Here is an 11,940-nt window from a genome sequence, read left to right as displayed (position 1 = left end):
GGCAGGCATCCCACATATAAAATAGAGGAACGTGGGCATGGATGTTAGCTCAGGGCCAGTCTTCCTCAAAAAAAAAAAAAAAAATGCAGATTTCTAAGGTTTACTCCACCTTGCTGAATTTCTGCATGGTGGAGCCTACAACTGCAGTTTAGCAACCTCTGCAGGCGATTCTTGTGCATTCTGAAATTTGGGAACTGATGGAGGAATTATAAAGTAGGGAGTACTTCCTTCTGTCCTAAGTGGCAGTGGAACCACCTTAGGTCTCTCACTGGACAGAAATGACTCAGAGGGATGGGAACCAGTTGTAGGTAGGTAGAAAATTGATATTTACTGGGCATCTCCTTACCTGCCAGGAACTGTCCATACCTTATCTGATTGAATCAGTCTGAGGGTCTTATGAGGGAAGTATTCTTTATTCCCTTTTTTATAAATATGGAGCAGGCTAACATTAGTTGAATTTCTCACATCAGTTTTGAATTAGTGTAAGTCACAACTTCTTCAGCTTATGTCCAGAAACAGAAATGGGGCTACTCAAGAACTAGTCCTTCATTCTGCTGTTGGCATTTAGTGCTCCCTGTGTGCTGGATTCACCAGGCTGTGCAACCTGTGCTCACTGGAAGTCTTCCAGGTCGGCATTTACTTTGGCAGCTAATTACATTCTGCCACAGAAGTGAATTGAGTGATTATACATAAATGGTTTACAGGAAATAATTTTATTAGAGGCCTTTTTTTTACAGAGGAAATAAAATTTGACTCTAGTGTTTTATGTAAGGATATCTCCCCTTGCTATGTTGTTGATTTTGAATATTTTAAATTTTATGTATAGGAAGATCTGAGTAAGAATGCAAAAATGAAAAAAGGCAGAGGTTCAAGGCTAAAAAATAATGGAATAGGATTTGGTCTAAAGGGGAAACAAAGTCAGTATACTGCTTGTTTGACCATGAATGTAGATTTTGTTTTTAAATCTTTTCAAGTTAGAGTAAGCTACAAATGCATTTCTATAACTGTAATTGCCTCTGGTTCTTTGTGCCTGGGCCTGAGCACCCAAATTTTTCCGCTGTTCTGACTAGGCTTTTATTTTTCCCTTGAGGAAGATTAGCCCTCAGCTAACATCCATGCCAGTCTTCCTCCACTTTATATCTGGGTCACTGCCACAGCATGGCTGACGAGTGGAGTAGGCTCGTGCCTGGGATCCAAACCTGTGAACCCGGGCCACTTAAGTGGAGTGTGCCAAACTTCACCACTACACCACAGGGCCAGCCCCCTGACTAGGCTCTTTGTAAATTATTGGCCACAAAGCATACATGACCACTCAACTCTGCCAAGCTTTCTTACATACCCTCTTGTAAGTTCACTTTCCTACTCCTCAGAAGGATTGTTTCACACCTCCTCTTTCCAGTCCCATCTACTCCCCTCCTCCCATTCTGCTGTCCTCCTCTGTGAAAAAGAGGCGACCAGACAGCAACTCTGCTACCTCTCACACTGCCCATTCCACCCACCCGCCTGCATCTGTTCTCATGCTCTGTGGACCAGGACTAGTATCTCTGCCCTTATCCAAAGTCAGCCCACCTTCACTTCCTCAAAGCTAGTAACCCTGCAGTCTTTCCATCCCTCATCTGTCTCTCTCCTGGGTCATACCCATCAGCATATAAACATGTTCCAGTATGTGTTTTCTTTAAAGAAAAATTAATCTCACAACTTCCATTTTCTGCTACCCTTTGCCACAAAATTTCTTGAAGAAATTTATAGTCTCTGCCTCTTCCTCATCTCTTATTCTCTCAGTCCACTCCAGTTGCCGCCTTACCTTTCTCATTTCACCAGAATCACTCTTGACAGGGCCAACACTAATGATTTCCTTTTTGCCAAGAAGTGCCATTGGTCACTTCTCTGTATCTTAGTTGACCTCTCAATGGCATTCGGTATTATTGACCATGCCCTCTTTTCTTGATAGACTTCTTCCTCTGGTCAATCCTTTCCAGGCTTGACCAGCCACTACCACAAATCTATACTGGGCAATCTCATCTAGAGTCATAGCTTTGAATACCATACTTACGCAGATGATCCCCAAATATCTATTTCCAGTCCTGATTTCTAACTCCAGACTTCACCATTTGCCTGTTTGACATTTCTGTTCAGATATCTAGTGAGCATCTCAAAATTGACATCTAAAGTAGAGCTAATAAAGTGACCATGTAACACATAATCTATTCTAAACTGAGGCGCTTTTCAGAAAGAGAACAGCACGGATAATTATGTCAGGACAACAAGCATAAAGTGAAATGTCTCCAAGGCTTTCCGATCACGCTTAAAATGAGATCCTGCTCCTTAGATGGACCTGTGATGCTCACCTCATCTTGTGCCACTCTCCCCATCACTCAGTCCTGCCCCAACTGTACTGGCTGCCATTCTTAAACAAACATTCCCATGTGACCTTGAGTAAGTGACCTACCTTCTCTGTGCCCGAGTCTCATCTGTAGAACAGTAAACAATGGTACTCAACTCTAAGGGTTATAAAGCACAACGTGCCTGGCACTTGGTAGATGCTGCATGGAGAGAGGTATCTTTTACTACCCTAAGGAACAGAACAGATCTGGATAGTGAGGGTTACTTGCATTTGCTGAACAGAGTGAAGACATGCCCTGCATTTTTCATAATTTTTTCATCACTTAAGAAAAGGCCATGCACACACAGTGCACAGATGTCTGAGTGTCAGAGTCAATTGTGGTTGTGTATTTGTTACAAAGTTCAAACTCCACAGCTGAAAGTAAGCCAGTCTTTATCTGGATAATGTTTATCTTGGAACAAGACTTAGAAACTTGAAATGCTACTAAAATCAGTACCAACCATCACACATTTGCCCTTTTATGGGCCTGGATTTTCAGAAAGTTTTCTAAAAAGCTGCATTTACTTCCAGTGTATATGAATTAAATCATTTCAAATTTAAAGAATTTTACATAAGTTTTCATAAAAATCCCTAAATTTGTAGTTGGTACTCACTCTTGGCATGTCAGGTAGGGGAGACTTTTCTCATGCCAACTCATAAGCAATCCTTTTTCTATTCACAAGGTTTGAACAGAAGTCAGATCTTAGTAAATCTAGGCTCTGTCATCAGCAGCTGAGTGGCCTCTCAGCTCCAGTTTCCTCACCTGTAAGACGGGGAAAGTAATAAATGCACATAAAAATGTTTCAGGAGATAAAATCGTGCCTTTTAAACAAACTGACCACACAAATAAGCTCTAATTATTCTTGTTGGATGAGTAATACTTGGTTCTCACAGATTCTTTTATTCCAACCAGGAGATGAAATCAGCTTTAGAAGAATGTATTAGAAGTTTGCTAATGTTTCACTGAACACTAAGCCACAGAATTCAGACCACAGTAGAGTGAGGTTTCAGAGCTCGCAGGGAGAAAGAAGGCTGGATCGGCATCCCAGATGAAATGTGTTATCTGAATAAAACGGAGCCATACTTTGAATTAAGGCACTGCACTTGTGCGTTTCTTAGAAAATAATACCTCAAAGTCAAAATTACCAACTTTATTTATTTAAAATAATTGCAATTTATATTTTAAAATATAGCAAATGAGTTAGCTTATCTACTTAGAGGTAACCAATACAATTCGGAAGCTAAGTAGGTTCTTAAAGTTACTCGTGCCTGCAAACCTCCGGAATCACTTAAGTCTCTGCTGCTCAGTTTCACTGCACTGCTAGAACGCAGCATCCGCCAGCAAGCTACTCTTCAACATTTAATGGCGCCACAGGGTTAAATAATGGCCTTCCTTTTTTGGCCTGAATTTTATCAAAGCTAGCTTCAAACTCTTTTCTCGTTCCATTTAGATTTGCTAGATGTCCATCCTTTATTCTATAGCCTAAGGAATTCAGTTTCCTTATCCTGTACTGTACTATCTGTGGCGTTAATTCAAGAACCATTGGTGTCTCTCGTATCTGAGCTATGGAAATTCCTTCTTTTAATAATCCCTGAATCCTCTCTTCCAAAACTGGAACAGAATAATATAAAAGGGCAGGACATTTCAAAACTAGTTGCTTCAGGTCATGATCAGAGCATTTAAAAGCATTTTTAGAGAAGGAAATACTGGTCTGTATATTTCTTGGGCAAAGTTGAAAAAGAAATCCTTTGAGTTTGGACACAAGTTGGAGAATTTCAGAGTTTGTGAAACCTTGCTCCTGGAGAAATTCTAGTGTTTCCCCTATAGCCACAGATGAATTTAACAAAATGAATGGGTTTTGGCTTAATAATTTTAGTAGCCAAACTTTCATGTTGGCCTCAGAGCCACCTAAATTTAGATAACTCTCTTGGAGAATACTTATCATTTGCTTATTCTTCTCAACAGGGTTATGAAAAACATTAGATGCAGTTGTCAAAAATCTGCTAATGACCACATTTTTGAGTCCCAACTCTTGAAAGAACTGAATGTTCAGCTTCCGGTTTTCCTGGTCTTTAACAGTAAAGAAAGATTCTGGAAACTGTTGTATTAACTTGACTAACTCTTCCTCGTTTTTGCAGACCAGCCGCCAGATCTCTCTCTGGGTGTTAACAGCGGTTGGACTGCAGACAATTGCTTCTGGGCAGCGTTCCAAAATACTGGCCACAGCAGTCTCGTCGGCACCTAGCTGTTGTAAAATATTTGCAATTTCTTCAACATAGGTTTCATCCTCCAAAAGAACCCATCCTTTTAATCTGCGAATTTTCCTGATATCAACTGAAAATTTATAGAGCTTTTCCACTGTTCTTTTATTTTCTTTGTTTGACCGATTATCAGTTGTATAGGGGAAGTATGCTAAAACAGGTCTGTATTGTGAAGCTGAGAGCATCCTTCTGAAAGAACACAGCCTGCAGGGCTGGCATCTCCCCAGCAACTTCCACAGCATGCCTGCAGTCCATTGGCTAATTCCCACCATCCTGGGACTCAGAATGTACTCATCGGACCTGTAGGAAAGAAAACATAAGGGGTGCTGACTTTTAGAACACAAATTCGAGCAATAAGTAGTAAGCATGGAAATAAAATGGATTCAAATTAGGAAAACTACTCATGTGGAATATAAAATATATCATCTGAGACAACTTATGAAGTAATTGTAATATCTCTCTTTACAACTTAGACACCTTGTGTTTTACAAATACATTGTCTATTTGAGGTGTGTGACAACCTTGTGAAGTAGCTACTTCCATTTTGCAGATCAGTGGCAAGACCTCAAAGAGTTCAAAGATTCACAGACTTCAAATGTTATTTTGACACAAATTCCGTTTCCTACAACTCTGCTATGTTTCTGTTTAGGAGACATATTACTTATACACACACGGGTTTTTGAAAATGTTTTACATTTTCAAGTTGATGTTTAGCTGAAGCAAATACTTATTAAGAAAGTGAGAGGAGTCATCTCTAATTTTAGAGTAAATATTTTTGCTGAATAACTATTACTCAAATAAGTCAGAAAATGTTTTATTTAAAATGAGTTAATAAATGCATGCTTGTTTTATGATAATTATGTGAAAATCATTTTTTTTTAATCCACAATTAAAATAAGTCTTAGCCAGGCAAAATGAGAAATGCCATGTGACTGCCCCAGTGGAGCCATGGGAAATCATGTTAGCTGTGGAATGGTGACCATCCTTTTACAACAGTCCCCATTTGACATCTTTAGGTCCCTAGAGATGGCTCTAGTGTGCCTGATGCACTGTAGCCTTTGGCACTATTTGATTATATCTCTGGCAATGAAAACATGCCTAGTCTGTTGTTTTAACTTTCAGTACCTGAGAGTGTTAAGTGTCTCAGCCTTGCCACAAAAGTGTGGAGTACTGAGGTATTTAGCTAGTTAGCAGCCAATCTGGAGGTCTGAAGGAAAGTTGAAAAAAGCCATTTCCAATCCCTGCCCCTAATTATGCCCTTGCCATATATGCCAAGGACTACTCTTCACTTTCAAGCCTGTCCTAACTAATGCAAATAAATGATGATTCTCAAAGGAAAGATAACGAGTAACAATGTTCTCATTTTGGTTTACCATCTGTGATAACAGCTCATTGTTAGTGCTTATGGGATCCAAACAATTGTAGGCATAGCTTCTGTTTTACTTCTAGTGGTTCAACCAGAGTTTTCCTCAGATAATTCCTAATACCAGTTTCCCGCAGATAATTACTAATAGCCAAGAGGTAAATATCAAAGTATTTTTAAAAATTTCTAAGACGGCCACGGATTTTAAGAGGAAGGAGGAAGTACAGCATAATAAAGGAGCAGGCAGATGCAGGGGGGAGCCCCATACCCCCTGTTCGTGGGACCCCACAAGCTCGGGCCGTACACCTGGAACACGGGCTAGAAAGAGCGTGGGCTCTGCTGCCAAAGTGCCCACGCCCAGTCCTGGCTCTAATCACGGGGTCATCTCGGGAAAGTTACTTAGCCTCAGATTAAACAAGTAATGATTAAAACAGTGCCTCAGGGTAAATGTTCAATAAGTATTAATAATAGTGGCAGCTGTAAAATGGAGAGAACAGCAGGTAAACCTTACAGGGATACTGCGAGGGTTAAAATGCATATCAAGTACTTTGCACAAAGCCTGGTAAAAAGTCAGTAATTGGTAGCCATTACTAGGAAATATCTAGAGCCAAAGTCTTGTAGTAATAGGACTTTAAATTGTATTTTAGACAGAAGTACATTCTTTACCAAGGTAACTGAAAATTGTGAAAACTGTCTTTTAAATGCCTTGGTTGTCTAAAATAACTGCTTATAAAAGCAATACATGCTCACTACAGAGAATTTGCCAAATTCTGAAAAGTGGAAAAAGTCTTTCACTCTCTCCACCTACAGACGACTGTTCATACTTTGACACATATGTCCAGCCTTTTCTGTGTTTCTTGCCCCCTTTATTATGCTTTTTAAATACATAAAGCAAGGCTGCCTTACACATGAGAGTTAGCTTCTGAACTCAGCCTACAGAGTGAAAAGCTGCAAAGACTCAGAATTTTCCTTAAAAATCTTTTAAGCAGGTACCAACACAGTAACAACTGCGTTGTACACGACAGTCCAACAACAGTAAGCCCAGCGCAGCCAGGGGTCCCTGCAGGCTGGAAGAGATTCCAGTGTTTGGCTAAGCACCAGGTGAAGGAGGTGGCTTAGTGTGGGGGTTACGTTACACACATGACAGATCATTAAAGTTAGGACCACGCCGACCACGGCAAGATGCCCCCCGCCGGTGAGGCTAAGGGAAAAGCAGGCTGTTTCCCGCCTCCTGCTTTCTCCTGGGTGGACTATCACGTGCTCAGGCGAGCCGCCTGAACAAGGCAGGCTGTCTGTCTGGCTCCATCTCACTCTCTGATGCGCACACACACAACTGACTGCAAAAGTGAAAAGCAAGAATGTTGTGACTCCTCTGTAATCAGCGCACCTTCTGTATACAAGTTCTTTTCTTCTTTTATTTTATCCACTCTAAATACCTAACCTTGGCATCAAAACCTCTAAACATTTAAAATGAATGCATGATATATGGCACAGATAGACCATAATTTTGTAAATCATTCCCTGATATCAAGCATTTGGGCTATTTGTAATTTTTGCTATATGCTGAATATCTGTCCACATTTCACTTTCTATCTTTGAGATGAATCCCTAGGAGTAGAATTACTGAAGAGGAGATGTGTGAACATTTGAAAAGCTAAGTTGTTAATTTCCCATCCAGAAAAACTATCTCCGCTGACCTTCTCACAAGCAGTATGAGTGATTCTCTCATTAGTTTTAATTTTGATGTGTGAAAAATGAATACAACATTAATTTAACTTCATTTTCTGTTATTATTAATGAGGCTGAGCTTTTCTTAATAAATTATTTTGACCATCTTTATTTCCTTTTGTGAATTAACTATTCCTGCCTTTTGCCTTTTTAAACAGCAATCTTTCTGCTTTTTAAAAATTCTACACCTTTTATGCACCAGATAAAAATTCATCCATATTTCCTTCTATATTTTTGTTTGAATTTTGAAAGTTAGCGCCTTTAATTCATTTGACATTTCTGGTTGTGAGCTGAGAATCGAAACAGATTTTATCAACAGTAGCTAACTCCAAGCAGCATTTGTGAACAATCTTTCGTTCCTCATGACCGCGATGCCTCGTTTATCACACATGAAATGGAGCTTTTGTTTCTGGCCAGCCTCCCGCCTCCCTGCCCTGCTGTTTTGCAATCCCTGAACGACCAGGAGACTAACTTCTGGCCTTTGCTACATACTTGGCTCCCCCGCCAGACCATCCTAAAACAATCTGCAGTCTACTCAGTCTTCCACGTTGCCCATCCACTATGTCTCATCTTCTCAACTCAGACTTCCAGCTTGGCCCCAACCCCATTCCCTCCACTTTCAACCAATGCCCTTGCCTCTAACCTGTACAAAGAAAGGAGAGCACCTCATCACCCCAAACCAACCTTCTGCTGTCTCCCCTTCCCTGCAGTTACACCTGTCATTATCCAGGGTAATCCGTTCCGTGCTGACCCCCTCTGGCCTGAGATCTGGAGAGCCCTTCTTTCTCACATAGTCACTCCTTCAGCTGTCTCCTCCTCTCTGAGGCTCCCACTCTTTACCTCAATGGCTTTTCCTCTTACTGTTGCTCCAGCTAAAACCCCATTTTGCTCTTCCCCTTGCTTAATTCTTACAGATCCTTCTTTCTCTCCATTTCCTCTCCTCCTGATACAGCTCCCAATAAAGACAACTTCCATGTGATAGGAGCCAAGGAGTAGTTTTAGTGCCTATCTCCTTTGACCTCTGCAGCTTCCAGCACAGTTGAGCACCTTCTCTGGGAAATGCTGTCACTTGCCTTCCAGGCCTTCCCACCTCGCGGTCCTCCTCCCTCCCACACTCCCGGCCTCCCTGTGCCTGTCTCCTCCGCAAGCTCACCTTCGAAGCGTGGTTCTAGACCTCCTCTTCTTACCTCACAGTTTCTGCCAGAGCTCCTGTTCTTTGTCCCGGGCTTCAGTTAACCCCCCTGGGCTTCTCTCCAGCTTCTTCTCAGAATGTGATCTTCTCACCTCCCTGCAATAAACTTTTCAGTGGTGCTTGAGCATAAAGACATAACGTAAAAATGCCTCACCATGGCCTAGAAGGCCTCTTTGTCTGGGCTGTTGCCACCCAAATCCCCCATCACCCTCTCCCTACGTCAGCCGCACCCACTACCTGTCAGTCTCTGGTGCTCTGTTCCCACTGCAGGATTTTTGAAGACTGAGGGCCGTGCCCCATGCCCAAAATGCTCCTGTCTAACTCCCAGGTCTAAGTGTTCCTTTCTCAGGGAAACTTCCCTGAGCTTCAGGAATAGACGAAGCCTCCTGTCCCCATTATAGGCTCTCATGGCACCATGGACTGCTTCCCCGTGCCACTTGTCATTGCTGCAGCAAGGTCGTGTTTCTCCCCTTCCACGAGGGCAAGACCATTCACCACTGTGATCCAATGAACTGCTTCCTTACCCTTCACCTGGCTGGCATCACTGAGTCCAGAAGGCAGGTGACCTCGTGTGCCTTTCCATAGAACCCTGCTCTTGACCCCACTAGCTCTTCTACTAAAATGTTTCTTCATAGCTTTGGATCACAGACCCATCAGAGAACCTGGTGAGAGCCACAGACTTTCCAAAAAAATAAAGACCCATACTTGTAACATGTTGTGAAAGAATTTAGCAGGACTCATGGAATCCTTGTGGCCCAACTATGAACAAGCTGCACTCGATTTAAGCACTGGGAAGGCAGGGTCTGAGTGCTGTGCCGCCTTATCCCCCTGTAACCGGCAAAGAACCTGGTCCACGGATGAGCAAAATCAGCACTGGCCAACTGGAGCTGAAGGAACGAACCAAGTTCATGAGGCGGCAATGTAGTGGGTAAAATTTTGGGCTGCGTGGGCTTGATTTCTGGTGACTAGTTGTGCTGTGACTTGAGGAAGTCACTTCACCTCTCTGTGCCTCAGTTTGAGCAGGAGGAGAATGGGGACACTACATCCTGGGTGACTGTGAAGATTAAATGAGCTGATACCATCAATCACTTACAGAGTAGTCAGGAAACTCAGTAAATCATCAGAGCAGCCCATTTTAAAGAGGAGGAAACTGATGCACTGCCCAAGGTTACTCGGGGAATAAAGGGCAGACTTTGGATTCAAACCCAACAGCTTGGCTGGAGTCCTGCTCTTAGCCACGTACTCTACGAGCAGTGATGCCCTCGGTAAATGTTGATTAAATCACAATGTGGGCTATTTTCTGATGCTTCATGTTTCTTAAGCATTTTTGAGGCGTGAAATCCACTTCTGTAATATGCACAGTTTTCATACTTAACACGGTCCCCTCAACAACAGTCGTAATATCAGTTAAGTTGTACTTTTATAATATTTACGATCTGCTGACAGTTTCAAATTAACCTCAACGTTTATAAAAAAGGAAAAACGAGGATCTTGGGGAGCGATCGAAAGCCGCACATCCATCATGTAGAGCCCGCGCTTTTCCAGAGAACCTTCCGACCCGCGGCGCCCCGGCGTCCGCCCGGGCCGGGCAGGCGGAGGCGAGCGGCCGCGGGGGGAGTCGGGCTCCGCGGCGTGCGGCCCCCGACCCCGCCTCTCGGCCGGGGACATTCACTCCCAGGGGCGCAGGAAGGGAGCGACTCACCTGCTGGCGGCCGCTCCGTGCCAGGCGCAGTGAGTCCTGGGTCCCTGGCTCCGTCCTTCCGCCCTCCCCCGGCCGAGGCTCCCCGTGGCCCGCCGTCTTCTCAAGGTGTGACAACAGGGTCCACGTTCCCGGGGCCCGGGTCCCACACGGCCCGCGAACTTCCCTCAGCAGCGCGGACCAAGCCTCCTGACCTTTCGCCCGCAACCCATCAGAGCACGGGAGATCCGCGAGCCCGCAGACACGCCCCCGCCGCCTAACGCAGCCAATCAGGGCGCGGGACACAGGTTACGTAGGCTACGTGACCCTCCCGACGCCGCGGGTCGGGGCGGCGGAGGCGGGCCAGCGTGGGACTCAGCTTTCCAGAGAATAGGGCGTCGTGCCAGCAATTGCTTCAGGGATTTTCACACTCTTTCCTTCCCAGCATTTTAGAAAACTGGAGTTTCAGTCGCTTTGTCACTTGGGGAGTGTCACTAGCCCGTAAGTAAAAGGTAGAAGTAACTCAGACACCGCTAAATCTTGAAGCTGTAGCCGTTCAGAATTCCCAAAGTGATTCACTAGGTAAAGATCTAATTTACAATGTAGTTAAAAAAACCCAGAACTTCTTTGGAACATATCTAGCCTTCCTGCTGCTGCCCCTCCCCCACCCCCGCCAGCTGTCAGCGACAGCGTCTGATTGGTCTTTAAAAGCCTCCCTCTTTGCCACCTTCACCTAAATACTCGCCTTTTGTGATGAACCGCTAAGCGGTTTAGAGTCTAATTATGACCTGTGATGCCCGACCTCATAAAACAAATCAGTTTTTCCTTAAAGCCAGGTTCAATGCTTGTCCCATTTATTCTCACATTTATCATCCAATCAACTAATATTTATGGCATGCCTGTTAAGTGCCAAGCATGTGAAACAGCAACGAGAAGACAGCGGTGGACAAGACAACAGGGAATCAAGTACATTTCCCTGTCCTGAGGGAGTTTACACTCTAGTGGAGGACAAAGACATTGACAACCAGTAACATGATTAATCGCAACTAGAGTTAAATGTTTCCAAGGGCACGGTGCCCTGACCCTACCTAGTTGTCCTAAGCTTGTGTGTGGAGTTGGAGCCAGGACACTGTGATTTTCCCAGGCTGGAGGTCCCCGCTTCGTGTGTTTCGTAGCACGCTGTGCACAGTTCTAACACAGCCTTAACACACTGCCCTGTAATTCTTCCAGACAGCCCTCTCACCTTGTGGAGTGAACTTGTGGATACTGAGAATTTATTTTCCTATGAACAATGCTTGGAACACGGTAGGGACTCAGGAAATGCTAACGAAATC

General features: G+C 43.7%; 1 protein-coding gene across 5 annotated transcripts; it reads right to left on the bottom strand.

Moving 5' to 3' along the window:
* Positions 1 to 3,519: 3,519 nt before the first annotated feature.
* Positions 3,520 to 10,890, bottom strand: MTERF2 (mitochondrial transcription termination factor 2). 5 transcript variants are annotated; one of them, XM_014852345.3, is made up of 3 exons: positions 10,631 to 10,890; positions 8,924 to 9,024; positions 3,520 to 4,945 (listed from the first exon to the last, which is right to left on the bottom strand). In XM_014852345.3, the coding sequence occupies exon 3, from the start codon at positions 4,915 to 4,917 to the stop codon at positions 3,730 to 3,732; it is 1,188 nt and encodes a 395-aa protein (XP_014707831.2). In that variant the 5' UTR covers positions 4,918 to 4,945; positions 8,924 to 9,024; positions 10,631 to 10,890; the 3' UTR covers positions 3,520 to 3,729. The 5 variants fall into 5 exon arrangements, with proteins under 5 accessions (XP_014707831.2, XP_014707829.2, XP_014707830.2 ...); XM_014852343.3 differs by having other exon boundaries at positions 8,890 to 9,024; positions 10,631 to 10,872; XM_014852344.3 differs by having other exon boundaries at positions 8,924 to 9,034; positions 10,631 to 10,847.
* Between the last annotated feature and the right edge of the window lie 1,050 nt (positions 10,891 to 11,940).

This window comes from Equus asinus, chromosome 4 (genome assembly GCF_041296235.1).
Source record: "Equus asinus isolate D_3611 breed Donkey chromosome 4, EquAss-T2T_v2, whole genome shotgun sequence".
Taxonomy (NCBI): domain Eukaryota; kingdom Metazoa; phylum Chordata; class Mammalia; order Perissodactyla; family Equidae; genus Equus; species Equus asinus.
The sequence above is the reverse complement of the archived record's forward strand: the minus strand, read 5'-3'. Positions and strand labels throughout refer to the sequence as shown.

Bases quoted from the DNA above. Each gene is read 5' to 3' on its own strand.
- MTERF2 (XM_014852345.3), bottom strand. From the start codon at position 4,917: ATGGTGGGAATTAGCCAATGGACTGCAGGCATGCTGTGGAAGTTGCTG.